This window comes from Numenius arquata, chromosome 5 (genome assembly GCF_964106895.1).
Source record: "Numenius arquata chromosome 5, bNumArq3.hap1.1, whole genome shotgun sequence".
Classification (NCBI taxonomy): domain Eukaryota; kingdom Metazoa; phylum Chordata; class Aves; order Charadriiformes; family Scolopacidae; genus Numenius; species Numenius arquata.
In genome coordinates this window covers 22,331,291-22,358,974 of record NC_133580.1, presented here as the reverse complement: position 1 = coordinate 22,358,974, position 27,684 = coordinate 22,331,291, and the positions used below count along the sequence as shown (strand labels likewise).

The 27,684-nt window shown below is 50.2% G+C and overlaps 3 protein-coding genes across 8 annotated transcripts in view; all 3 read left to right on the top strand.

The window, feature by feature from the left end:
* Positions 1-754: 754 nt before the first annotated feature.
* ITGB1BP2 (integrin subunit beta 1 binding protein 2) lies at positions 755-9,319 on the top strand. 2 transcript variants are annotated; one of them, XM_074147151.1, is made up of 11 exons: positions 755-1,044; positions 1,239-1,288; positions 1,386-1,442; positions 2,021-2,169; positions 2,338-2,450; positions 2,627-2,685; positions 4,123-4,193; positions 4,439-4,541; positions 5,936-6,058; positions 6,492-6,554; positions 8,923-9,319. In XM_074147151.1, the coding sequence occupies exons 1-11, from the start codon at positions 981-983 to the stop codon at positions 9,172-9,174; spliced, it is 1,104 nt and encodes a 367-aa protein (XP_074003252.1). In that variant the 5' UTR covers positions 755-980; the 3' UTR covers positions 9,175-9,319. The 2 variants fall into 2 exon arrangements, with proteins under 2 accessions (XP_074003252.1, XP_074003253.1); XM_074147152.1 differs by having other exon boundaries at positions 872-1,044; positions 5,939-6,058.
* A 9,930-nt stretch (positions 9,320-19,249) lies between these two features.
* On the top strand, positions 19,250-19,825 carry LOC141464490 (rho-related GTP-binding protein RhoG-like). Its single transcript, XM_074147444.1, has one exon. The coding sequence runs from the start codon at positions 19,250-19,252 to the stop codon at positions 19,823-19,825; it is 576 nt and encodes a 191-aa protein (XP_074003545.1).
* A 4,376-nt stretch (positions 19,826-24,201) lies between these two features.
* TAF1 (TATA-box binding protein associated factor 1) overlaps positions 24,202-27,684 on the top strand; it is a 40,378-nt gene continuing 36,895 nt past the window's right edge. For 4 of the 5 annotated variants that reach the window (XM_074147442.1, XM_074147441.1, XM_074147440.1 and 1 more), the window contains exons 1-5: positions 24,202-24,350; positions 24,473-24,590; positions 25,735-25,851; positions 26,867-26,986; positions 27,432-27,673. In XM_074147442.1, the coding sequence (XP_074003543.1) occupies positions 24,225-24,350; positions 24,473-24,590; positions 25,735-25,851; positions 26,867-26,986; positions 27,432-27,673 (723 nt within the window). In that variant the 5' untranslated portion in view covers positions 24,202-24,224. Of the gene's footprint in view, positions 24,351-24,472; positions 24,591-25,734; positions 25,852-26,866; positions 26,992-27,431; positions 27,674-27,684 lie in introns of all 5 variants that reach the window. The other variant, XM_074147443.1, reaches the window with a different exon arrangement.

The following is a 27,684-nucleotide window of genomic DNA, read 5'->3' as shown; positions in this document are numbered from 1 at the left end:
GGCAGCTGCTGCCTGTAGGACCTGCCTGCTGTCTGGTAATGCCAAGGGCTTATGTCAAACCTGATTCCTGAGCAGAAACACTCTCCAGGTGCTGTGTGCTCCAGCAGGTCAGGGCAGTGCCCAGGAAACACCTGTCTCTGCAAACAGGAGCAACGAAAAGAAAATAATATTTGTTTTAAATGCTTGTAGGAGCTAAGTAAAACCTTTGATCTCAAAAGGGTTTCCTGTTTGTACAGGAAAACTCTTGGGTCCCAGAATGGGAGTAGGGAGTCCAAGCCAACCCCTCCTGGGTCCAGGGGGCCCATGTAACTTTATGTGCTCTTCTTCTGTGACAGCAACCATCTCCCAGGGGACAGATCTCACCCCTGGGCTGAACAAGACCCTGCATCGAAGGATGTCTTGGCCACCCACGCCGCTTTGGTCTGCAGGCACCTCCGTCCAGCAGATGGTCATGCCTTTTGGGGCTGGGGGGGGATCAGCAGAGGTTTTGCCCAGGGACTCTGGGCAGTCTCTTCCCTTCCCATCCAGGAAACTTTCAGCTGCTTCTATAAACGCTAAAGAAACTGAGGGCAGTTGGTCAAGCGGAGTTGCAGGTTGCTCCGATCCGAGTGTGAGCTCCGGGGTGGTGCCAATGCCTTCATGCTGGATGCCGGCGGGGAGCAGGCGCTGGGAGGTCCTCTGCCCGCCCCAGGTGTCACCCCGCAGTGCCCACCCCCTCTGCTGGGTGCAGGGGCAGGACAGAAATGCCTTACGAGATAACGCGGGCGCCGGGTCCCGTCAGCTGCTGAGCTGCTATGTCCATCTTTAGCCTGCTCTCCAGTTACCGGCCACCTCCTCCGGCCGCCTCCAAAGATAGGCAAAGCCACCTCCCAGCGCCTGGGCTGGAAGCTGCGGGGAAGCAGAGGTGGGATCACAGGCAGGGATGAGATCGAGGGGATTTTTGTGGAAGGAGTGAAGGACGCCACGAGTACGCCTGAGCTATGGCATTGCTGTGCTACAACAAGGGCTGCGGGCAGAGGTTCGATCCGGAGCACAACGCCGAGGGTAAGTGGCTCATCTGCCCTGCACGGGGGCAAGCGGGAATGCCTGCCGCTTGCCCAGCCCACAGCCTCGGCCAGAGAGGCCTCGGCAGGGCTGAGCCGAGCCCAGGGCAGGAGCTGCCAGGCGTCACGGGTGGCTCCTGGGCAGCACTGATCCTCCTGAAAGGTTCTGCCTGATTTTTTTTTTTCCCTTTTCAGATTCCTGCCTGTATCACCCGGGCGTCCCCATCTTCCACGATGCCCTGAAGGTGAGTGGGGCCGGAGCTGGGGCTGCAGCCGCAGGGAGGTACCTTGTGCCTGGCGGGATTGCCCACGCCTGACCGGTTTGTCACCTCCCGGTGCTAGGGCTGGTCTTGTTGCAAGAAACGCACGACAGACTTCTCCGAGTTCCTCTCCATAAAGGTGAGTGGCACGCCAGCCGAAACGCGCCTGCTGCTCCTCCACCCTCTCCTCCTTGCCCCTGCCCTGTCCTCATGCCGCGCCAAGGCTGCTCCCCCCCGCCCTGCCGGTCGGGAATTCCCTATCTGCTTCCAAGGAGCCTGCAAGCAAGGGAGCTGCTCCCAAAGTGTGGGGCAGGCGCCCCTGGAGAAGGCTGCCGGAAGGGGCTGTGGTCCCCCACCGGGATCCTGCGGGATGAAGACAAATGCCCCAAGCGCCAGCACAGCTGCGAATGTCCGAGCAGCTCAGGGGGGAGGGAAGGAGGCAGCAGAGGCCTGGGGACGTGGGGGAGGCTCTTGCTGCCCTTCAGCTGCCAGGCCAGCGTGCAGCAGAGCTGACACCAGCCTGCCATGGCTCTGGTGAGGCTGCCGCACCGTCTTGTCCCTGGCGATCCCTGCAGACGCAGCCCCTGCCCTGGTGCAGGGTCAGAGCCCATCCCTGCAGGACGCAAAGCCACCAGAGCACGGAAACTTGCAGGGTTTGGGAGCAGCCGCCGGGTTAGGGTGGGCAAAGCAGGCATCAGGCTTGCCTCTGCTGCTCAGGGATGCACAAAGGGGTTTCACAGCAAGGAGAAGCCCCCTGAGCCTTTTGGCCAAGAGGAGACATCAGGCAAGCTGAAGCCCAAACCAGTGGAGGAGCTCATCATCCAAGGACCAAAATCAGCTGAGAAGATGCAGCAGGAAAGACCAAGGTGAGACGAGCTCAGCCAACAGTGTCACCCTGCTGTGCCGCTTCTTCTGCCCGTGTCCTGCCCTGCTGCTTCCTCAGGAGAGGCAACGACACTTAAATTGCAAAAAAAAAAGAAAAAAAAAAAAACAAAACACCAACCCACCGGGCCTTTGCTGCTGCTGTTTCCCAGCTCCGATGAGCCAAGACAACTGCTGCCCATTAAAGTGTCCAGGTCTCTGGAGCAGGCGCTGGAGAAGCTGAACCCCTCCTCCGAGCATGAGGCACCTGAGGGCGGTTGTGCAGGTAGTGACGAGCCGGCGGGTGGCACGGGGTGGTGGGGGACTGCATGCTAAGCTCCCTGCCAGCCCTCCCAGCTGCGTCTGGGCAGCCTGTTGCGGCGGGCTGGGCTGGGGGGGCTGGCGGCAGCAGGGTTAGGGGGCAGGCATGCGGCCCGGGGTGAAGCTGTGTTGCTCTCGCAGGGGAGACGGCTGCCCGGGTGAGAGCTGGCACCACCTGCAAGAACGCAGCCTGCAAGGCGGTGAGTCCCCGGCAGAGTCCCCTCTTTGCGTGGTCTGCGCCCCCGTGGCCAGGAGCATCGCAGGTCCGTCAGGGGGGCCTGTCTCTCAGCGGCCACCATGCACGGGGCAGGGTGCCGGGCGGGTGGGAGGTGGCGGTGCCCACCGCTTCCAGCTGTTCCCGGTCATCCCGTCCCTGGAGCAGCTGCCTCTGTCGCCTCTCAGCCACCTCCTGCAAAAGGATTCCTGGGTTGGTGCTACATTTGCGTTTCGCCGCTGCCAATTGCTTGCGGTGAAATATAAGAACATATTCAGGGTACGGGCATGTAGGTACAAAGTATATGGAATAATTCCCACCTGCATTTAATTAGTGCAGCGCAGCCCACTTTCTGTCTTGCCCCAAGGCCGCCCTGTGCAGGACCCTCTGCCTGGCCGGAGGGACCACGCGTGGAGAGCAGCGGAGAGGGCAGGGAGCGAAAGGTGGGAGGTGGATGGGGACATGAGGCTGACACCCTCTGGGAAGGAGGGGAAGGGACAGGATGGAAAAATGGCCCCTTGAACCTCGGAGTGAGTTTCCGTGGTGTCCAAATTTGCCCGCTGTCCTGGTACTGCCCAGCCACAGGCTGGGACCAGGCTGTGTTTGGGAGCGGGCACAGGGAAGGGCTGCTGCCAGGGTGGCGGAGGTGACACGGGAGTCCCTGTGAGGCTGCCCTGAGACCCGGTCAGTCCCGGGCTGAGCACAGTCCCAGAACAAGGCCTCAGATGCCGGACCCAGCAAAAGGGTGAGTCGAGGGAGGTCACCCTGCCCCTCTGCTCTGCCCTGGGGAGGCCCCATCTGGAGCACTGGGTCCAGTTCTGGGCTCCCCAGTTCAAGAAGGACAGGGAACTGCTGGAGAGGGGACAGCAGAGGGCTACAAAGATGATGAGGGGCCTGGGGCATCTCTCTGATGAGGAAAGGCTGAGGGACTTGGGTCTGTTTAGTGTGGAGAAGAGAAGGCTGAGGGGGGATCTGATCAACGCCTATAAATACTTAAAGGGTGGGTGTCAGGAGGATGGGGCCAGTCTTTTTTCAGTGGTGCCCAGTGACAGGACAAGAGGGAACGGGCACAAACTTGAACATAAGAAGTTCCACCTAAACATGAGGAGTAACTTCTTTCCTGTGAGGGTGGCAGAGCCCTGGAAAAGGCTGCCCAGGGAGGTGGTGGAGTCTCCTTCTCTGGAGACATTCCAGACGCACCTGGACATGTTCCTGTGCAACCTGCTCTGGGTGGACCTGCTCTGGCAGGGGGTTGGACTGGATGATCTCCAGAGGTCCCTTCCAACCCCATAGCATTCTGTGATGTTGGGCATTGTGCTGCACCTTCCGTGGAGATGGGCACCAACAGGCGGGCACCTGGCTGCACTGTGCTGTGCTTTGCTAGAGGCACAGCCCAAACTTTCCTCTGCTTCTCGCTCCACAGATCTACCAGGGCGCAGAGAGCAACACAGAGGTTTGTACTTTCCATCCTGGCGTTCCTGTCTTTCATGAGGGGTAAGAAACAATGCTTTACCAGGGAGCAAACCGACCCTGCTGAGGGCTGACAGTGCTGCTTCGTGAGGTTGTGCGGGCTCAGCGGCACACTCGCTGCAGCCGTGGGTGACACCCCCCTGGGTGACAGGCAGGCAGGGGGGAGCTGCTGGCTCTGAGCCCCTCTCCCCCGCCACCCCAAAGCCCGCTGGGGTTCCCTCTCCCGTTCCTGCAGGCACCCCCTGCTTAGGTCACCCCGCTCTCCCCAGGATGAAGTACTGGAGCTGCTGTGGGGTCAAAACAACGGACTTCAGCGCCTTCCTGGAGCAGCCGGGCTGCAGCAGCGGGCGGCACTGCTGGACGGGGAAGGGGGTAAGGGGGCTCTCAGCGGGGGCGACTCCTGTGAGCAAGGTGCCGTCACCGGCACCTGAGCAGTTCTCCTTCCCTTGCTGTGCATTCGCACGTGTTTCTGCGTTTAATTGTCTTAATTTTCACAATTGCCGACAGATCACCGCGCAGGGTTTGCATGTCTAATCTTCACCCACCCGCTGGTTAAAACCCTGCTCCTGCATTCACAAAACTTTTCAGCTCTCACGCCCAATGGGCAGACGTGCAATAGGAAGCTCCTCACAAGACTCGTGCTCCAGACCCCTCATCAGCTCCGTTGCCCTTCTCTGAACACGCTCCAGCCCCTCAATGTCTTTCCTGTTATGAGGGGCCTGAAAACAGACCCAGCACTGGAGGTGGGGCCTCACCAGTGCCGGGTACGGTTCTTTGTCCTGGAGCAGAAAACATAAGAGTGGATATAAAGGAGGCTGCAGTGAATGAAGGGGGATGTTACAATGCGCATGCTTTTTGCTAATTGTCACCTGAGTTTGGGGCTGTGTTTCCTCCTGGGCATTTCTTTGGCTGGCAAAGCTGAGGGCTGTGGGGGGGTCTTGTATCCTGGTGATGCTCAGAAATGCCTGGTGGGGCCAAAGCTGCCTGTAGCACAGATGAGGTTGGGGTCCTGTGGGAGAAAGGTGAAACATGGCCAGTTGGGGCTCATCTGTCTCCCAAATTTAGTGTGGTGGCATGATCCATAGAATCACAGAATGGTTAGAGGTGGAAGGGACCTGAAAGATCATCGAGTTCCAACCCCCCTGCCATGGGCAGGGACACCTCCACTAGAGCAGGTTGCTCAAAGCCCCATCCAGCCTGGCCTTGAACACTTCCAGGGATGGGGCATCCACAACTTCCCTGGGCAACCCGTTCCAGTGCCTCACCACCCTCACAGGAAAGAATTTCCTCCTAATATCTAATCTAAATCTCCCCTCTTCCAATTTAAAACCATTACCCCTTGTCCTGTCACTACATTTCCTGACAAAGAGTCCCTCTCTGGCTCTCAAATGTCCATGTCCAGCAACAGCCCCTGCACTGCCCTCTGGACTGAGTTCCCTGACAGTGCACAGTGCCTATGAGCTTGGGCACAGCAGAATGACTCTGGAATGAGAAGGGGATGTCTCTGGTCTTAACACGCCCTTCTGGAGCAACCCCAAGCACAGCACAGATGCCCCATATTGCATGGGCCAACCTGGCAGGGGCTGCCCAGCTTTGCATGAACCACCTCCCCTCAGAAACCTGCACGAAAGGCAGGGTTTGATCTTGCTCAGGTGATACCAACCTCAGCCGGTGCTCTGCAAAGGAGCATCCTCCAGCTCAGACACCACCTCTGTTTGGGGTGTGCTTGGGCTAGACACTCTGCCATGACGGGTTCCTCTCCCCAGCAGGACAAGAAGACGGTGTCGTGCCGGCAGGACTGGCACCAAACCAGCAGCCAGGTGGTGGTGACGGTCTATGCCAAGAACCCCCTGCCCGCCCTCAGCAGTGTGAAAGCCAACCGCACCATGGTGAGTGGGGCCGGGGATGAGGCCTTTCATGGCACCCGATTTTGATGAGCCAGGCCAGTGTCTGGCACTCTTTGGTGGCCTGTTTGCTCTGTTGCTGCAGCTGGGGCTGGCACTGCTGACCGGCCGTCCCCAAGCCCAATGAGAGCCCGGTGGCTTCGCTGCTGCAGCAGCATCTGCCCGCTCTGGCTCAGTGGCTTTCAGCCCCAGGGGGTGGCTTTGCTGGCCTTAAATCCCTCGACTGGTGGCAGAGGTGAACCTGGCGTGCTCTGAAGGGGGTGAAATGCTCCCTGAGGGGATGGATTGCGGGAGCGTTACACCGGAGCCGGGATGCGGGATGCGTTACAGTGCTGGAAGGCAGTTGCGCTGCCTGGGGGAAGAGCTCCGGCAGTGCTGCACTACCCACTCAGGTCCCATTTTTCTCTTGGTCTTTCAGCTTGAGGTTCACATCATCTTTGAAGGGAATAAGATTTTCCAGGCGGAACTGGATCTCTGGGGGGTAAGATCCTGTTTACTTGATTTTCCTATTGCAGTAGTCTGCGCGGGGCTGGGCTGCTATGCTGCGAGGCAGCCTGTGCTCTGGGAGAAGCGTCTGCAGCCCCAAACCCTCCCTCCCAGTAAGGAAAATTACTCTCTGCATAGTCAGGATTCTCAGACTTTTGAAAAAAGCAGCAAAATGGCTGTTGCTGCAATTTCTGCACAGTCCTTCCGTGCATGGAGCGTGAGGCAGACTTTGACTGTATTAGAGAAGAAATGAGATAGAAATGCTGTGGCCCCGGGGACGTCGTCTCTTCCCTGGCTGGCCCATCTGTGGAACAAACAGCCATTTCACAGTTCCCCCCTTGGCGCGATTCGTTGCCAGCTCTCAAAGCCTTGCGGAGAACCACAGGTCTACCACGGCTGTCACAGCAGAGAGGACCCGTTTCTCCCCACAGCTCCAGTTTTCTACAGCAGCAGAGGCTGCTGATGAACTTAGGTTTTCCTCTGTTGATCCCATAGTGGTAGCACCCCCTGGGAGCCACGCCAGGACTGCACCTCGGCTGGGTGCCTGTGCTATAATTTCAGAAACCCAAAGCAATTTATTGTCATTTTGACAATTATTTTATCCCCTGATGACCCCTATCCCACCCTGGAAGGGGTATCGGGGGAAAAAAATAAAGAAACCTGAGAGTTGAAATATAAACAGATTGAGTCGAATAAGACTAAATAATAAACAATAATAAACATTAATAATATTAAAGAACCACTATCAATCCTGATACCAATATAAAATCCACAAGGACTGTCCCCAGCCCATCCCATCACAGGACGCCATGCACTCCCTGCAGCGACAGCCAACGGGAGACCCGCGGCTTTGGGAGGAAGGGAAGGGCTCAGGGCTCTGGCACCGGGGCAAGGAGTTGTCAGAATCCCAGCCAGCAAGGGGGAGAGAGAGAGAACTCCTCAGCAAGCTTTCTAATTTATATTGGATGTGATGTTGCTGGTATGAAATAACCCCATTGGCAGCTTGGGTCAAGTGCCCGGGTCTCGCTCCTCCTCATCCTCACACCTGGGGAGCTCGGAAACACCAAGACCTTGAAACCTGCACCCCAGAGCTGGCTGTAAAGTAAATATTTTCCCGAATTCAGACACTAGAGTGTTCTAAAAGTGCAGTTTTCCCAAGCATTTGAAGAGAAATTAGTCCTGTGTTGCTCAAACCAGGACAGCCCACCTGACTGTTCTGCACTACCTGAGGCACCCTGGCTACTTGCTTTTAAGTGCTGCCACGGCACTGGCTTGCTCTTGTTGGGATTGTCTGGGGACAGGTTGCCCAGGTGCTGGCATTTATAGCCATCTCATAGAATCATAGAACTGACACAGTGTGATGAGAAGTGTTCCTCTGCTAGGAAATGCCTTAGGAGTTGTGAGGAGGATTGTTTTGGAGGCTGCCAGCGGCGGCACTAGTCGATCCTGGACTAAGAGCAGAGCTGGATGTCGCTGCCGGCTCTGTAGGTGTTCTGGGTTTGGTCCCAGGGTGCCCCAAAGGGTCTTTGGCCCAGCAGGTCCCTGTCTCCCCCTGCCATCCTGCCGAGACACTCGCTCTCCCGTCTCGCAGCCGCTGGCTGGGGAGGAGCAGCGAGACGGGGCAATTTGCATGTGCATTTCTTGCCTTCATTTCTGGCGCGTGCTGCCTGTGCCCGCGGGCCGCAGAGCGTGCTGCCGGCGGTGGGTACACCTGGCGGGTACACCCCTGCCTCCCCACAGCTCGCTGCCCCAGGGAGAAGGCTGCGCTGCGGCTGCCACGGCAGCTGGGCCCTCCTGAGCTCAGCACCATCACCACTGCAGGGATGTGGAGCATTTCTGATGAGGAGAGGCTGAGGGACTTGGGTCTGTTTAGTCTGGAGAAGAGAAGGCTGGGGGGGGATCTGATCAACACCTATAAATACTTAAAGGGTGGGTGTCAGGAGGATGGGGCCAGTCTTCTTTCAGTGGTGCCCAGTGACAGGACAAGAGGAAACGGGCACAAACTCAAACATGGGAAGTTCCATCTAAACACGAGGAGGAACTTCTTCACTTTGAGGGTGGCAGAGCCCTGGAAGAGGCTGCCCAGAGAGGTGGTGGAGTCTCCTTCTTGGGAGACATTCAAACCCACCTGGACACGTTCCTGTGCAACCTGCTCTGGCAGGGGGTTGGGCTGGATGATCTCCAGAGGTCCCTTCCAACCCCATAGCATTCTGTGATTCTGTGACCTAGCACCCTGAAGCTGAGCTGGAGCCCAGCTTCCATCCGGCTCTGTCTCCCAGCAGACAAGGAGAGGCTGCCCATGAGGGGAAGGATGAGCGTGTGCTGCCTACCCTCCCTCTCACCACACGTTTTTCTCTCTCGAGGTCATCCAAATAGAGAAGAGCTTTGTGAGCATGGTCCCGACCAAGGTGGAGATCACGCTTTGCAAAGCCAGCCCTGGCTCCTGGGCCAGGCTGGAGCTCCCCAGTAGCAGGCCCCAGCCCCGGGGCGAGCAGGAGAAGGAGGTTGCCGACGGCGGGGAGCCCGGGGCAGCACCGGGGGAGGACTCGGATGACAGCTTGAGCTGGTCTGAGGATGAAGACGAGGAGCTGGAGATGGGAACGCCGAGCAACTGACAGCGAGCGGTGCTGGCTCCGGAGCCAGTGGGAACCCCGGCACCAGCCCCAGAGGAGCGGGCCCGGCCCGGAGCCCTGTGCTGGCTGCAGCACGGCCTCTGTCCCGCTTGGAAGGGGCAAGTAATAAAAACCCAGAGCAAAGGTGACTCTGAGTTTCCCGACCGGCGGGCTGAGCCCCGCCACCTCTCTCTCCCTCGCCGGTGCCCGGCTGGGGCAGGACCGCGGGAGGAGCCCCCTTGGCTGCAGCCCGTGCCCGGTCTCCTCGGGGCCGGTGTGCTCATGGCGGCGTTCTGCCTGACCCCGGCATTCCCTGGGGGAGCCGGGCCCGGCGGGAGCAGGCTGAGCTGAGCTTAACCGTTCCCTCGGCGGCGGGGAAGGGGCGCCGGGCCCGGAGGAGCGGGGAGGGAGATGGCGACTGCGGGCAGGAGGGAAACGCCATCGCCGGCTGCGGCTCCAGCGGGGACCGGGCGTCCTCCTCCGCAAAGGCCTTTACAGGCGTGAAACTGCGAGGGGCCGGTACCGACCAGGTGACGGGCGGCACGGAAGCGGGGGACCCCAAGGGGGGGGGGGGGGGGTGTTCGCCTCCCAGCGGGGGGGGCGACGCCCAGGAAGACACTCGGTCACCCACCCCCGGCAGCGGCGGAGCCCGTCCCCGCTTTCCTGTCCTTTCCCCCCGCCCCGGGCGGAGGGGGCGCCCCCTGGCGGGCCCTCCGGGTGGCGGCGGGGCTGGAGGGCGCCTGCGCGCGGCGAGTGCGGGGCGCGTGCGCGCGGCGGGGTGCGGCCGGGTCGAGGGGCCGCCGCCGCCGCCCCAGGAGCAGCAGCAGCAGCAGCAGCAGCAGCGGCGCGCGAGGTGAGCGCGGGTCGGGCGGCGATTCCACCCACCCACACCACCCCCCCTTCCCCCGGGCTCCCCGCGTGCGGCCGCCCGCCCCGCCCCACCCCACCCCACCCCGCGGCGGGCCCTGAGGGGCCGTGAGGTGAACTGAGGTGCGGCGGCTGCGGGCCCGGCGGCGGGAGAGCGGCCTCCGCGGGCCCCGGGGCACCCCGCGCGTGTTTCTCCTAAGCGTTGCCGCCGGGCGGAGGCCGGGGCGGGCGGCGCGCTGGGGAGGAAGATTCTCCGTGTCCGGCCGCCGCCCCGCTGACAGCCCGGGGTGGCGGCGGCCTGCTGCCGGCCTGGGAGTTGAGGCGGTCGCCGTCTCCTGCCAGGGGGAGGCTGTTGGGGCGCTGCCCGCGACTCGTCGGCACCTGCCGAGGAGGGAAGGGCAAGCTTGGGAGCAGCGGGGGGTAATCGACCCCCCGGCCGCGGGGCGTGTGGTTCTCCTCGTCCCCGCAGGCTGCGGGAGGCGGGGTGCGGGTCCCGGCGGGGTCCGTGGGGGTGAATGTGCTCGTCGGGGCCCGGCGGCGCTGGAGGCGTGGCGGAAGGGGGATGCTTTGGAACAGGCTTTTCTCTGGTGGCGCGTTGGGCTCGGGGATGTGCGGGAGGCGGGAATGGCCCCGCGGGCAGGTCCGGCTCTTCCCTCCCCCGCAGCGTCCCGCAGCTGGGCTGGGCTGGGTTGGAGTCGGGCTGGTGCTAATCCACCTTAGGAGAACCGTGACAAACTCGAGGCGACCTCTGCTCCCGGCGGATGTAAGGAGAGGTTGGCACAGGATGAGCTCGCCATTACTACAGGTCTCTTGTTTCAGCGCTGAGAGCGGGTTTTCCTTCGCAGGAGTACATAAGAGTAGTCGTATTTGATCTCCTCCCTAAAAACTGCCAGATTGGTGTCTCGGGAAGAACGGGGCAAAGTAGTGACCTAAAATATTCTGAGTGGTTTCAGGAGTCACGGGTATTGTCTCACTGAGCAGCCGCTACGGAGCTCTCTCTCATAAGCTTCACGGTTCTCTTCTTGAGTCCAGTACACGTCCAGTACTTGTAGCATCCTGCACTGAGGCATTACGAGCTTCACCTCAAACCCAGAGAAGCAGTGCTAGCTTTTATTTGTTCTAAACCTCCCTCTTTCTGATTTAATTTGATGTCTCTTTGTTTTTTGTGGTTTTTTTTTTTTTTTTTTTGAACCAATGAGTAGCTGGTATCTGTTTACTCCTTATAAACACTTGTGGTTCCCAACATATTTATTCTGAGTTATAAAAAAGATTTAAATGCTTCTGTTCTTTGTGTGTACTCTGTGCTTGCAGCCTGTGTCCCACACTGGAGTGCTAGCATCGTTAGCTGCATGCTCTTTGTCCCAAGCTTATTTTTGGATTTTAAAAAAAGCTTCTGTTCTCTTCTGTGTCAAATGTAAAATGCACGGCATGGAAGCTCTGCTGGGCCGGTTTGCCAGTGTTCAGCTACACACAAGTTTTTCTACAGGGAACTTGAGCTTATGAGATATATTTGGCATTTTAGCTTACTATTTTCATTTAAAAAATGCTTTAAAATATCCTTCTTGGAAGGAACTCTATAGAGATCGTGGAAAAACAATGAGATTTGCAGTTAGTAGGAGGAGACTGAATATGCAGTTTGACTCGCTGACATGATGAAGCTGTGATTCTTTTGGAGTCCAAAGTGTTCTCACATGATTTGGTATCATGTAAAAATCCATACCTTTAGAAGGAGTGCATGTATATTATTTTCCCTTTTCCTTTCCTTTCCTTGTAAATCTGATAGACTGCTGAGAGACTACTCACCGCTGGTAACTTGTGCTGGCTTTTTAGAACTGCAACACTTGATGCAAATGCGACTGGCAAACACTGTGATATTGTAGCGCATGAGCCATGATACAATACACACTGAGCGCATGCTTTAACTTGTGCTTTAATCATATCAAAACTATTTAAAGATGCTTCTGAAAACTGTTACTGATTGACCAAGTGTATTTTTTGTTTGGCGGTTGGTTTGTTTTTGTGTTGTGTTTTTTTTTAACCCTCCGGTGAAATTTGGGGGTGGAGGAGGAGAAATCAAAGAGAATGAAAAGCATGTGTGGGCTTTTTTATCAAGGAAAAAGCTTAGATTTTCCTGATATACACATTACCCTTCACATACATCAGTGGCTTTGTTAAAAATTTTCTTAAAAATAAGGAGCATTTAGAGTGCTAATGAATGCCAGGTGACAAAAGATGATAGGAAAATAGACTAACAGGTTGGTTTTTTTCCACCTCAAATAGGAATCAGGGACGCTTTAACTGGATTTATCGTTCATCCTGGAATGTGCCTAATGTGCCTCTTCACAGAACTTCATGTCTGAGGTACTCTCTCTTTTTCTTTTAACCAACAGTAATGAATAAGGCCTTGCCAGAATCTATAAAAGGTAGGAAGGACAGATGTTATTAATTCCTTACAAACTGACTGTGATACCCAGGACCTCTGCAAGTTGTTTATATCACCCAGGGAGGTGTGTAGTGGATCTGGGCACAGAACCCTGCAGTCCCAGCTTCTGCTCTTACACCTTTATTGTGCTCACCCTCAAAGCACGTCAGGGTTGCTTGTGTTCAAGTAAATTGTGAGGGGCGTCCATCTCGACCAATCTATGCTTCTGCACGTGGTTGCAGGAGGAAAGTCAAGTTTAGTACACAGCAGCTTTTGATTATGGCGGGATACGTTTCACATTCATATACTGGGGATTTAGGTATCTACTGAAGTCCTAGTTTTTAGTTCCTGTGTGACTCTGTAGCTGCACCTCGGTGTAATGTTATTTCACAGCTCTGCAGCTGTTTCACAAGCTTGTTTCTAATGCCCTTTGGAAATATTTATTATCCACTAAACATAATCTTGGATTAATAGAATTTAAGGTCATTAAAGTTCGGTCAGTAATATCGTTACTTTCCTATGAAATTTGAAGTGTGAGTGCGTGTAGTAAGAACATCGATGCACTGAGGTTTATGTGGTTGAGGTGGCCAAATACCTCATGCGGACCACTTCATTTTCACTGTGGTTCCTAAGAAATAGTGCTTACATGGTAAAGCTTATGTATGTTTCATCCCTGGAAAAAAATTAATCTTTAAATCGATAAACCAATTTCAGCCTGATTTGTCAGAGGTTTTAATAACATTATATGAAAGGTTTGGGGATGGTTTCTTTCATGTCTTTGAAACACCTTTTTGCACCAAAAGAGGTTAAGTTCTTTCTAGCATCTGCACTGAGGGAACAACCAGTGAGAACTGCACTCTCGTTAGGCATCAGTAATATGTGCATGGGAGCTCAACCTACGGGCAGAGCTCTGCAGAAAGCGAGCTTCCTGGATTCTGCTGTTCACGAGAAGCTCTGGGTCGTGGACTGCACAGTTCCTGCTGTCCTGCTGAAATCTGGCTTACTTGTTTATTTTTTCCCCCCTGTGCTGCCTGCCACTCAGGCTGTTGCTGTGTGTTTTGTTTCTTTTGCAGGTAAATGGCAGGACAGAAAGAAGTGTGAAAACTTTGAAAGGCACCGAGAAGTCCAAGTAGGTCATTCATTCCTGAAGGGTATTAGGGATGAGGTCTCCTATTTAACTTTTTTTACTCTTTCTTGGCATGCATTCTGAAAGTCTGGCGCTTGTCCATTTGTTTGGCGCTTGCCTAAAACAATGGCAAGTAAGCTGAGCTGTTGTGGAATAGTAACACAGTCTTGATTAAATCGCTGAGAGCCCCCTTCTCTTCCCTCTCAGGTCTGGTGGCTAAGCTGCACACATGAAAAAAAATCTTTTAACTCCTTTGCACGGGCAAGGGTGGTAGAATATACTTTGAACTGCCTTATCTACCCAATTCATTGTTGAAAGTTTCCGCCTGACTTCGTGTATCAGGCAGAGAGAGTGAATCATCTCTGATGTAGTTTTTGTTACTGAGAGATGAGCAATTAAGTCGTTTAGATTTCATAACTTCTGCTTCTACTTGCTCCTGATAAAGCAGCGTCAAACTTCTGAGGCTGCAAAACAGGGAGGGATTGATCAAAGGTGGCGCCTGAACAGAATGACGGAGCTCAGTACAGGTGATTTTGGCTGAACTCCTAGTGCGTTTTCTGCTTGCTTTTGGCCAAAATGGGGCCCTATCCAAACTGGAAGGTGAGGTATGAAGGACCTGACAAACACTGTGAAGCTAAAACCTAAAATCGACCTAACGAAGAGGTATCTGGAGTTAACGTAGCGAGGGCAGAGACATATCCTGCTAAGAAAGTAGTTCCTCTGCAAAGAATTTTTTGAAGTGCAGGAAGCGTAAAAAGCATACGTCTAGAAAGCCCTCAACAAATTCAGCTTTATGTTTTCTCTCTGTTTTCCGTCGCTGTTTTCTTCCTTCTCTCAACAGACAGGGAACTTTCCTTCAGAAGTATTAAAGGGAAGATCTAGAAGTTTTTTTCTCTCCCGTAAAAATTTTTGATGCGACATGAAGTTATTCTGTGATTTCACTTACGACAGCTTTGCGGAGACGGGTAGTGGAATCCCAATAGTGAATTTCCCCAGCAAATGTCCAGCTGGGTTACAGGAGAGCAAGATGTCTGTGTTAATGATACCAGAAAATATGTAATTAGGTCAGAACAGGAGCAGCTCTCCAGACAATGTCTCAACACGTCAATTGAAATCTTGCACATTCCAAAGAAAGTGCCAGGTGTGCAGGCAGCGAAGGCAGACTTTGCTGCATCTTCCGAGAAGGAAATTAACCCAAATAGGAATTCCAGCTTTCTAATTCAAAGGCCCAAGATAGACAAGATAGAAACAACTCTGTGTATTTTTGCACAACACTTCTTACTGGGGCGGTTGGGTTTGGGTGTGTTTTTTTTTTTTTTTTTTTTAATCCTTTGAAAATTAATTCCATTCTGCTGTAACTGCTACAACTCTTTGTGTTCTGGTGATCTTCCACCTTAATTGTAACAAAAGTCCTTTCTCTGGCAGGACTAAGCAACCTGAATCACCTCTCACTGCTTTGGACTTTCTGTTCACTCCTTTCTCTTGCCGAGTAACCTTTAAACTTGGCTTTGAAGCTTGTGCCGAGCTTTCTGTTTCTAAATTCTTAAGTCTTGTTTTTGATGTGTTGGCGTGTTAATCTGTATTGTTCTTTTTCAGTTCGTGTTACCTGTTGTGTTTGGAGTTTTTCTCTCTAAAGTTTTCCCCAAAAATTCTTTTGAAGCTCACCAAAAAAAAAACCCCAACAAACCCTAAACCAATTTCCTGCTCTTGATAATGTTTGTTGGTAATTTTTTTTGTGGAGTATGGGGGTTTTTTTTCAGCACATATTTATATTCAAGTAGTATGCAGTGCCAAGTTCGAGGGTGCTTGAGAAATAATAAGAATTTTCCATGCAAATTTGAACCCCAGCTTCTTGCTATCTTATGAGAGTTTTATTGCAAGGCAAATCGTTCACAAGAAAAAAACAAATAGAGGCTTTATACATTTTGAACGAAGTATGAAGTGATATGTGGATTTAATAGAAAAGACCTGATGGACGTAATGTTGTTTCCTTGGTTGTGGCTTAAATTAAAGAAACCTTTGTCTTCCATATGTAGATCTTTAATCAAACTACACCTGCTCACAACATACAGGCTTCTGGAGTGTAGGGGCTTCTTTCTACTCTCTCTTTTTTTTTTTTTTTAATGTTTCTAAATTTTCTGTTTCAGTACTAAATCATATATATCCTGCTGTACGTTTGTTTTTCTGTATTTCATATGCCACATGCGATTCCTTTCAGATAAGACAACCTACTTTAAAGGAGCCCTGCAGGGAAGCATACTTAAAAGCCTACAAACTCTTTAATTGTATTTGTGTGGTTCATACTTAGGCTGATACTTTGCCATGTTTGCATGGAGTTACTTCCTATTGCAAACCTTGCTTTTCTAAAATCCAAGCCCTACTTGGGTAATTCAAGATATTAATGCTGTGAAAGAGTATTCGTGCTCCAGGCTTTTTTGTTATCTTACTACTGTTCTCTGATTTGAAAGCTTTAATGAGCTCTTGAATAAAGCCCCAACAAAATAATCTTTGGGTAACGCTTTCATTAGAAATTTTAAATCAGGTTGCATCAAGCTATTTTAGCTGCTGATGGTATGGGATACATGTGGTTTTATAGTTTACCAATATATGAAACTGCCTCTATTGTCTCAGAATACCGGTGTGATGACCCCCCAGGTATCAGTGCCTGGTGTGTGCAGGCAGGGGTGCAATTCTGGGATGCTCTGTCTTTCTGTGAAAAGCTCTGGGCAGAAATGCATCAAGGTGTAAGCCCTTGGGGAAGCTCGTGGTTTGTGTTTTAGAGAGATCTGTTCCCAAGTCTTTGCAATTTGTTTATTTTAGCAGCTAGGAACTGGGCGTATAAAAGGCCCTGTGTATTGTGTTCTCCATAAGACTTTTGCTGCTATAAATGAGTTTTTACTGCATGTATCCAACTGACTTAGTTCTGCCATCTGTGTGATGTCGCTTGTTGTTGGCTGGCCAAAATAGCGGCCTGTTGCATAGGTAGTTCATTTGGGGAAAAAAAAGCAAAACCTTTTGCTTTGGAATTGTTGGTCACAGCTAAAGTTTCTGGCAGAGCATCTTCTAGTACTTCAGTGGTTTGAAGTAAATGCAGGCATAAGTTTTAAAACCTACTCTCTGTGCTGCAATCCGCTGAGACTTCGGCGGATACGTATGCTGTTCTTCCCCCGTGAGTCATTCCCACCATACACTGCCGCTGGCTTGGTTGTAGCAGCACAGCTGGTTGTGGTACTACCCGGTAAACTGGGGGAAGCAACTCCTCGCCTTTTTTCAGTATGTGGTCCCAGCTGAGGAGGTGACCTGCTCAGCTACCTGGGTGTGGGGGGGAAGCAGGGTTTGGAACATCTGAAGGCAGCCTCGCTGCTGGAGAGAACGTGGCGTTGTCTCAAAGCAGGTAGTGATCTGCCCTACGGGGAGAGCAGCAGTAGAGATGAGGATGGTGAGTTACGGTTGCACCTTCAGGTAGAACGGTGTTACAGCATTAAAATACATCAGCTTTTCTGTCACTGATTGTACTACTTAGACCCTTTGTCTTCAGAACTGTTACGTTGTGTTGCATGCTGTGTAACAGTGTTCGACCTCTATTAATAATATAATGCTAAAAATGTTTAATTTGTAACGCTTCAAGTAATTTGCTTTTAAAAGGGGTTTCGACTTTGGGGTTTGCAAAGTGCAAGAAGTGTTTCTAAGCCTCTAATTTGACAGAACTTACCTATATCTTTTCTTTTTCTTCCCTCCACCCCTGGCCCTGTTAAATGAAAATCTTGGTGCAACTGTTCTGGAGTAATACGTGCAGTCCTGCTGTCAGCTTCTGCTGTTTACTGACTACCTTTATTGTGTTGCGTGCACATCTCTACATTTTTCTGGAGCCTGGAAAAGGGATGACTGATTATTTTTTTTGATGTATGATGGAACTCACGTGTATGCTTTTCTGCCAAGATTTTCTTGCCAGATTTCATTTCAGGTGATTCCAGTTGTTTTAGAAATGTAATTCCTGCCTTTTTGAAAAAGGATAAACTGCATCTAAATTCTGCATCTTCCTCCTGCATGTTTCCCTCCATATTCTCCCCCTCCAGTGTCCTGCTGGGTCTTTCTGGAGCGAAGTTTCTGCGTTGCTTCCTACCACTCACGGGTTTTCAGTTCTGCGCGTGTACATACGTTGATATTCCCTTAAGCACTGTACATTGTAGTTACCACAGTCGATACCACTCAGATTGCCTGTTGCAGCTTTGTGCCAAAGCTTAAGGTAGTCTATTTTCACTTAGTACAGAAAAGTCGTGTGTGCTCCCAGTGGGAAGAGAGCAGTTCGTGGATACAGATGAAGACTTAGTCAAAGATGAGACTTCAGTGGTAATAAGTTGTTGATTTGTTTGGATGGTCTTGAAGAGGAAGTTGGAGGGAGGGGGTTTCATGCGTTTTGGAAGTACTTCACTGTTGCTAGTTTTCCTGTGTTCCCTTTGCTATTTTGATGGTGTTGGAGCTGTGGTCTTTCTGGAATATGCAGTATTGTTCCTCCCACTATTTGTTTCTTCTATTTGAAGCAGCGTATTTGCTGCTGGTTGCAAGTTGAGGGTTACTGATAGTGCCTCAAAGGCATTTGGGTGAGAAGGCAACTGCAAGTTCCTTCTTGTTCAGGCTAGCAGTAGAAGCTCCAGCGTATGATAAACGTACAACAAATGACTGCTTATAGTTGCTCCATGCTATTTTCAAAGCTCCTGCTGTTCATGTGATGGAAGTTTAGAATTAGTTGAGTTTTAGGCTATATCCATTTGATTTATCACATATCTGGAAAGGGACAAGGAAGCCTTTAAGTGTCAAATTCCTCCTGTAACAATTCCCCGGTCTGCCTAGGAAGGCTGTTTGATCGCTGATCTTTTACTTAATTTTTTTTAATTCTCGGTGTAAGCTTTTTTATTGTAGCTGAAGCCTATTAAGTTCTGCTTGTTCTGTCACTGATTAGTAAGAATAATCTGTTCTTGGCTTCTGTAGGAAAATTCTTTCTGTATTCTAATCTGGGTACTATGGCTAGTTGTATTTCAAAGAATAGCTTTTCTTGTATGTGCTATTTTCTGAACCTTTTATCTGATGTCCTCTACATAATGAGGTTTCTTGAGGTCTGATTGATCCTCAGTTGAGCAAATTATTGTAATAAACAGTAGCACTGCAGCCCAGTAATGGATATCTTGGTTTATTGTGTAGTTGTTGGACCTTTTTTTGTGGTAAACTGTTTAGGCAGTAGACTATGTAGACAAGAAGGGTGAATCTTGGAGGGGATGTGTGTGTGAACCTACAACTGACAGAGTATCTTGTTACTAGGCCTGAGGTCACGATCCCTTTCCGCTTGCAGGTACCTCTAAGGACTTGTCCCTTTGCCTGTGGGAAACTGTCTGGCAGTAAGGCAAGACTGTGGGAGTTTGGCTAACTTGTGCTTACGTGGTTGGAATGCAACCAGTTGTCACTGAGCTCTCAACTCATTGCACCACTCTCTTTCCAGCCTGTGAGCTCTTCGTAATGGGTTCTGAGTGTGTCTAGCTGTGATGAGAAATTGTTAGCAATATTAAAAACACTTGCTAAAGCTTATCTTTAAAATAACTATCATTGAGTGTTCTTTTCCTAACTTTTTTTTTTCTTGCTTTGTGCAGGACTTTGTTTCTGGGTGAAGAATGCAGACCATAAAGTGCGTAGTTGTTGGAGATGGCGCTGTGGGAAAAACTTGCCTTCTCATCAGCTATACCACCAACGCCTTCCCAGAAGAGTACATCCCTACAGTGTTTGACAACTACAGTGCCCAAATGACTGTTGATGGCCGGACAGTTAGCCTGAATCTCTGGGACACTGCAGGCCAGGAGGAATATGACCGCCTGCGCACACTCTCATATCCTCAAACCAATGTGTTTGTCATCTGTTTCTCTATCGGTAGCCCCTCTTCCTATGCAAATGTGAGGCACAAATGGCATCCTGAAGTTTCTCACCACTGTCCAAATGTTCCCATTCTTTTAGTGGGCACGAAGAGAGACTTGAGAAGTGACCTGGAAACAGTTAAAAAGTTGAAAGAGCAAAGCTTGGCTCCCACTACGCCGCAGCAGGGGACTTCACTGGCTAAACAAATTGGAGCAGTCAAATATTTGGAGTGCTCAGCGTTGAATCAGGAGGGTGTTCGGGAGGTGTTTGCTGAAGCTGTGCGTGCAGTTCTCTATCCTGTGACAAAGAAGAACACGCGAAAATGTGTCCTATTGTAGTTACTTCGGGTGATGGATGTTTGAAGTTGAATATTGACTGGAATCTTGGAGGGCTTTTTAATGAGTTAAATTGAAGATTTGCATCTTGCACTAACAGCTCTAAGCAGAAATGGTTTATGCAACGAATATTCTTGCAGTCTTATTGCTTCAGGGAAACGGAAACAGAACAGATATTTTTTTTTTTCCAACTGAGAGGTCAAATATCTATCTACTTCATTTCTAAAGTTCCGGTCTCCAGTTTCTCTGGGGATCACTTGGCTTCTGTCCTTATCTAGTGGAGGGAAATAAAAGAAGGGACTTCTTTGAAGCCAGACTTCTTTACTAGATAGCCATCAGTTACTAGATCTGCCGAAAAGCACAAATTCTGATAACTTTGCTTTAAGCGTAGCTGCTGCTTTTCCCATCCCTTATTTACTGATTGAATTGTTTCACAAACAAGTCTGGCTGTCCAGTTGTTTTAATTTGTCAATTTAAAGCTTGAAAACAATTTGTTTACATGCAAAAACGCCTGAAATATTACTGAGATTCACCTTATAGTGAACTGTGATCGTTTATATGAAGAGTTAGCATAAGGCATGTTTAATGCAATGAGCAAGACCCAGGGAATGCCTGCAATGATTTTATTAATAGAAGCAGGAGCTTCTCCTAATGTAAGGAACTTAGGATAATGATGAATTTCTCAAATGAGTGATTTTCATACTGTAGAATTGGAGAGATGGAAGAGTAGTTTAGATGCAAGTTTTCCATAGTCTTCTAAACTGAGTTTTTATTTCACTCTCCAAAGAGACTTTGCACCCTGAGAGTAAAGTTAACAGTTACCTTCTTGGACTGACCGAGGTAGTTGGGATGACACTTCTCAAAACAAGATTTTCAGTGTGATCTCTTTGATGAATCTCACGAGACTTGATAGCAGCCCTTTTGCTCTTGAGGAATTAACTGCTTCACTTCTTAATGTTCTCGGGGCCACCACCTGAGATTTTTACAGCAAATTCTTCCGTTGTTTTTCTGGGAGAATACTGACAGAAAATTTGGAGGTTCTATTTACAGGAACCCCGAACCCTCATTTCTTTCTGGCAACTCACTGATGGTTTCAGTTAAATGTGTAATGGTTAGCCAGTTGCTGGATAGGTTTACCTGGGCAGTTTTCTCCTCTCTACTAAGTGATCAGTTATTATAACTGTTTTAACTGAAGTTCTACTTACATACTTTTTAACTTTCTTTAGCAGCTCTAGTGAGCGGCAGCTGGCTTTTATTTTCAGGATGTGCACTGTTCTTTATGTGTGATTCCAGGACCAGCTGAGGAATGAGTGCACGAAACCTTCCTTAGATTTAACCTTAGTGCTTGGCGGTATGAAAGCAGCGTGCTTCAAAGATACTTTGTGTGAAACCAATGGTGCTGGACTGGGCTTTGTTGTCTGAAGTTGACAGTGCTGTCTTTGTCTGGATGCAGCCTCCAACTGGTTAATTCAGAACTTGCTTTCTTGTGATTCCCATGCATGCAAAACTGCACTGGTGTCTACCCTGGGCAGAAAAGAATATAATTTTAGCAAGAAAACAGAAAATATATCAACAGGGTTATTAGGGATCTTGTGTTAATTTGACCTTGCTTTATCTGATATGGTGGATAGAAACGTTCACATTCGTGCCCTAATTCCCCTCTTTGAAGAGGATGTGTCTTCCTTCAGCTGGTGTAACTGATGCTGACACTAACTGCCACTTTTGTATACCTGAGGTATGCCCGTGCTGGTACTGCTTTAGCAAATTGCAACCCATAGACGATAAAGCTGCAGTTAGTCCAAATACTGGTCTATGTGGCTAGTGGGACCAACACCGAGTTCCAAACATTGCCTGATTGCAGGCGACACCAAAACACCTTATATGCATGATGTTTGCAGAAGCTTAGAGACTCTGCCTATTTTTCTTCACCAAGTGCCATTGCCTGGAGTGTCTTTGCGTCTTTTTGCACTCATAGAAGAAGTGCTGTTCCAGATGTGGCTCCTGTGGCGGTGCCCTGCGCTGGGAGGGTGTAGGAGTATTTCAGTGAGGTAACCTCTACTCACCGTGTTCTGCCTTTACTTTAGTAGTAGGCCTTTAGTGTGGGCTTGACTTGCAGGCAGCAATTAACTCTGTGCCTTGTAATTCCAGATTATTTTCTGTAGGTAAATTTCAGTAACCGAGTAAATAGTTTATCATGGTTAAAATGTATTTATTTAAGCCAGTGCACATGTTTGGTGGTTTGTTTGGTTTTGTTTTTTTTTTTTTTTAATGTCGATCAGGCCTAAATCAACTGCTTAGTTACCCTGGTGCAAGCCCATAACCTTTGCTTAATTCAGAGATGTACTTTAAAAAGTTTGTGGTATGTTTGAACTGCTCTACTGCTCTTAAATAGACTTTTAATTTCAACAACAGGCACCTCTTTTTTTTTTTTTTTTTTTTCTACATATATTTGCAATTTTGTACTGGAGCTACTACTGTTTTTAAAAGTTTTTACTTTTTTACATACTGAAATCCTTTAGTTTTGCATCTTTTGTGGTTATTCCAAACTGGATTACAATAATTTTGGGGAGAATAAATCCTGTGAGGGAGTATTATTGCACACCCCCCACCCCGTTTGTGTAAGCTCACAGAGCAGCCATCCTGGTGTTAACTGGAGGAGAGTATGGTAAGATAAAATTCAACCACTTAATCAATTTATTTGAATTGATTACGTTATTACATTACGCTAGAATACTTTATCCCTATCTAGATTGTTCAATAAATGGATTGCGCAACAGTACCGAGGAGAACAATGCGATAATGATGAAAATGAGCAGAAAGTGAACTCTGAACACTGTCGAAAACTTCTTACTGACTTTGGAGTACCTCAGTAATAGTCATTTAGGGGCTGTGTATTCCTGTCGCTTTCTGCCAGGAGCAAAAGTCCTGCCAGCTGGTGTCCTCCAGCCTCTGCTTTTCATGGGAATGAGTGTCAGGAGCGCACGGATCCAACAACCTTTTCCCTTCAGTGGGCATTCTCAGTGTGTGATCTTCCCTCCTTCCCCACTCCCCAAGTACAATTCTTGGTGCATTTTATTGTAGGTAAATCCAGCGCTTCAGTCTACGATCCCTTCCCTTCCTCCCACACATCTGTTTGGGTTTGTTTTTTTATTTCCGTGGGCAGGCAACAAATACAGACTTCGCACAATCCCAGGGCTGCCTTTTGTCTGGTTTTGGGAGACCAGAGAGCCCAGGTTAAGCCGTGTGGGTTTCCTGAACTGTTCCACATCCCTCCGCTTGTTACCCAACAGAAACACGGCGCCTGTGTCTTAACTGATGAGATCATCATCCGTCAATGAGAGCCCTCCAGGAGGAGACCGACTGTAGTCTTTCAGCTTGTGAATGATGTCGATGATTTCTGAAATACTTAAATTTTATTTTTTTTTTTAATTTTTTTGTTGTTGTTGTTTTTTAAATATGACTGAAGCCGTCCGTAGGGAGCTGAGCAGTTCAGGGGTTCTGTGTCCGAAGCTAAAGGTGCCTAGAAGACCTCATAGCAGCCTTCCAATATCTGAAGGGAGCCTACAGGAGAGCCGGAGAGGGACTCTTTGTCAGGAGATGTAGTGACAGGACAAGGGGTAATGGTTTTAAATTGGAAGAAGGGAGATTTAGATTAGATATTAGGAGGAAGTTCTTTCCTGTGAGGGTGGTGAGGCACTGGAACAGGTTGCCCAGGGAAGCTGTGGCTGCCCCATCCCTGGAAGTGTTTAAGGCCAGGCTGGATGGGGCTTTGAGCAACCTGCTCTAGTGGAGGTGTCCCTGCCCATGGCAGGGGGGTTGGAACTCGATGATCTTTAAGGTCCTTTCCAACTCTAACCATTCTGTGATTCTATGATTCCTGGGGTTTAGGGCTGTACCTCTGTCTGAGACCTCGCAGGCGAGGAGCCTGGGCCTCTCCCCCGCTGCGGGCGGCCCAGTCCCTGCCTCTTCCCTGTGGTACTGACGCATACACTGGCAACCTGATTTTATACTATAAAAGAATTTGTATTGCGGCTAACAGTTTTAAAGGAATTTTTTTTTATTATTTTTTTTTTTTTAAGTTATGCAGACTTAAGTTGCAATAAACCTTTCCTCGTCGCTTTGGCTCTGGTATTAACTCACCCCGCGGTCTGTAACGCGCCCGTTCTAACCGTAGTTCTTTCCTGTGGAAAGCCAGACCCTCTCCCCCTTTCTTACCTGCAATAAACGACTTTTGGGTGAAGGCCGGAGGCTCCCGCGCTTCCTTGGGGGTGGGGGGCGGCGGGGCCGCCAGGGGGCGCTGTTCCCCGGGCACCCCCTGCCGGTGGCTGGCACCGCGCTTCCGCTTCCGGGTCGGAGCTGCTACCCTCACTTCCGCTTCCGGGTTGGCGCTGGCGCCGCCGCGATGTCGGACTCGGAGAGCGATGAGGAGGCGGATGGCGGCCGCGCCGAGCCCTTCTCGCTGGCCGGGTTCCTCTTCGGCAACATCAACGAGGCGGGTCAGCTCGAGGGGGACAGCGTCCTCGACAAGGTAGGGCTGTGTCGCCGCGGGGAGGCGCCGGCGGGGCAGGCTGCGGTCCGGGGCCCAGCAGGAGGGCCGGGGGCTCGGCCCCACGCAGCCTCCCGGCTGGGACGTGGCTCTGGTTTCCCCAGGAATCCAAGAAGCACCTGGCCGGGTTAGGTGTGCTGGGACTGGGCAGCCTCATCACCGAGATCACCGCCAGCGAGGAGGAGAGCCTTGAGGCCGACGGGGTGCACCTGGACGAGGAAGGTTAGGCACGGGGGGGTTCCTGCAGCTCAGCCCGGAGAGGAGGGAACGCACCCGGGTCATCGGGGGCTGCAAGGAATGGCTTGTATTAGAAATAGCGTGACCAGCAGAAGTAGGGAGGTGATTGTCCCCCTGTACTCAGCACTGGTGAGGCCACACCTCGAGTGCTGTGTCCAGTTTTGGGCACCTCAATACAAGAGAGATATCGAGGTGCTGGAGCGGGTGCAGAGGAGGGCAACGAAGCTGGGGAAGGGCCTGGAAAACAAATCCTATGAAGAGCGGTTGAAGGAGCTGGGACTGTTTAGTTTGAGGCAGAGAAGGCTGAGGGGAGACCTCAACTCTCTACAGCTACTTGAAAGGACACTGTAGAGAGGTTGGTGCTGGTCTCTTCGCACAGGTAATCAGCGATAGAACAAGAGGGAATGGCTTCAAGCTGCAACAGGGTAGGTTGAGACTGGACGTTAGGAAACAATTCTTCACGGAAAGAGTGGTCAGACACTGGAAGAGGCTGCCTAGGGAGGTGGTTGAGTCACCATCCCTGGATGTGTTTAAGAGTCGTTTAGATGTGGTGTTGGGGGATATGGTGTAGGGGAGAACTTTGTAGAGTAGGGTAGATGGTTGGACTCGATGATCCCAAGGGTCTTTTCCAACCTGGACGATTCTATGATTCTATGAATATCGTGATGTTACCTGGGAAGAGGTGCTCTGGCAAAGGCCTCGCCTTCTCCTTCCCAGAGCGGATCCTACCTCATCTCCTGGGCACTCTCACACTTGTTCTCTTCCATTTTTTTGTCTCTCCTCCTGCGTAAATGTTTATTTTGTCTTTTCCCCGGTGTTAAACAAGTGCACAGTATTACTATGTCCTTTTTTAAAATTTTTTTTATTTCTTAGCTTGTTGAACACTTTCACTGAGTAACTTTCTTGTGCTAAAGTTGCTTACTTACCAATTTTTAGGGGAAGCCCGAGTTCTTGAAGCTTTTGGTTGGAATGAGGGGAGGAATAGTCCGGTGGGAGATGTTAATCAGACAGTTTTGTTTCTCTTAGAAAAGGAAGCTGAGGAAAGGATTCATGTGTGTGTAGTGAAGTCTGAAGTTAGTAATATATATTAAGATAAAGTTTTGTGCGACTAGATTTCTTTTCTTCCTAGGCTGGGTTAAGAGCACGGACGATGCTGTTGATTATTCAGATATTAATGAAGTGGCAGAAGACGAGAGCCGTCGGTATAAGCAGGCGATGGGCAGCCTGCAGCCAGCTCGAAGACCAGGTAAATGGCGTTAGTGCTACAGCTCTGGCTGTAGAAGGTATTTTGGGGCAATGGGCCTTGACAGTCTCTTACACGGGTGACATTGTGCTTTTTCACTCCTTGCGTCAAGAACCCAGTATTTTTTTGTGAAACTGTGTTCACTGGATGAAGCCACTGCTTGATATCTTCCGTTTTTAGGAATTAGTTCCTCGTTGGAGTTAAACTGTACTCAGGAGAGAAACCAGGATCTACCTTTTGCTCTGGAATCCCCTGCAGAGAATACCCAATAGCTGCTCATATGTCTTTGAGCTACGTTCTTAGGAGAAAGAGGGCTCTGCAGGAGGCCAGATGCTGCTTGGACAGGCCCAAAGATAGAGATAAGGTCCCGATCCCTTAGGGAGTCACTTCAACCTTAATATCTCTCTCCTGTTTTACCCTTGAATTCTTTTTCTGAAATGACTTTCTGCAGAAGGCACTTCGGATTTTTTGTCAGCCCCAGGGATCTCTCTCTGGCCTACAACAGGTTTGCGAAGCCGTGCGGCTTTTGCCTTTCATTAGCTGCCAGTGCAAATGCTAAATCTTTGGATATTCCTTAAAGCTGCCTTACACTTAATCTTTCTGTTGACCTGTTGTGGTTAGTGGGATTTAAAGGTGATTTGGGCTTTTTAACCACATTTTTCTTACTTCTTTAGCAGCTTTCTTTGCTCTGCACAGTGTGAATAAGGGGAGGTGATAGCAGAAGATATATAAGTGCATTATTTTTTTTTTAAGTGCACCAGTTATTTTTCTGCCAGTTTGCCTTTTTCCCTCCTTCCTGCTCTTCCTTAAATTTCAGTCTTGCAAATGAGTTTGTGGAGGAAGCTGAACTTGTAAGACTTTGGCATCTAGTTACAAAATGGGGACCAGTCTCCTCACTATTGAGAAGACGCAGTCTTCTCATCAGGCTGGGACAGGCAGGAGAGAGTATAAATGGGAAGAGTGCCCGGCTCCCTCCTGTTGCCTGCTTAACATGCAGTCTCGTCTCCTGACTCATTAGATGAGGATGAGGACGATTATGACGCCGACTGTGAGGATATTGATTCCAAGTTGATGCCGCCGCCGCCACCACCGCCAGTACCGGGAAAGAAAGAAGATGAGAAGGATGCAGCTGGCACGGGTGAGTGAGGACTTTCTTCTTCTCTCTCCCAATGTGAATGTCTGAAGGAAGCAAACGCTGCTGTGTGGCAGTTCCTTCTGCGGCAAGCACCAAGCGTCGTCAAAATTCTGTCTGCGGGCTGCATCTGAAGGTGGGTCTTTGTCCTGATACGCGATGTCATAGGATTGTCTGAAATGTAGGGTGAATTATTACCTTTCCAGTGCTTGTTAAAATCCTGATATTGACGATGAAATTGCTTTTTTATCTCATCCTCTCAGTTGTGGCTGGGAAATTCACCTGGAACGCTTAGGATAAAATGAAAGGTTAAACCAGAATGGTATTCATAACACCTGCAGAGGCTTAATTTTTGCGTAATTTGGTATAAATATCGGATGTGGCATTATGGGGTTGTACTAGGGGACAGGGAGGAAACCTGTTTGTTTATAAGGTGCTTGTTCTATTGTAGTATCTGAAGATGGAGACGGTATCATTTTGCCCTCCATCATTGCTCCTTCCTCTGCTGCCTCCGACAAGGTGGATTTCAGCAGCAGCTCTGATTCTGAGTCAGAGATGGGACCTCAAGAAGCCAGGCAGGCAGAATCCAAGGAAGGCAAACTCACACTTCCTCTTGCAGGAATCATGCAGCGAGATGCTACCAAACAGTTGCCAAGTGTTACAGAGCTCTTCCCGGAATTTCGACCAGGCAAGGTATCGTAAGA

Coding starts and splice junctions, on each gene's coding strand:
- ITGB1BP2 (XM_074147151.1), top strand. CDS start 981: ATGGCATTGCTGTGCTACAACAAGGGCTGCGGGCAGAGGTTCGATCCG. Junction 1,443..2,020: donor CCGAGTTCCTCTCCATAAAG/GTGAGTGGCACG, acceptor TCTGCTGCTCAG/GGATGCACAAAGGGGTTTCA. Junction 2,686..4,122: donor AGAACGCAGCCTGCAAGGCG/GTGAGTCCCCGG, acceptor CTCGCTCCACAG/ATCTACCAGGGCGCAGAGAG.
- LOC141464490 (XM_074147444.1), top strand. CDS start 19,250: ATGCAGACCATAAAGTGCGTAGTTGTTGGAGATGGCGCTGTGGGAAAA.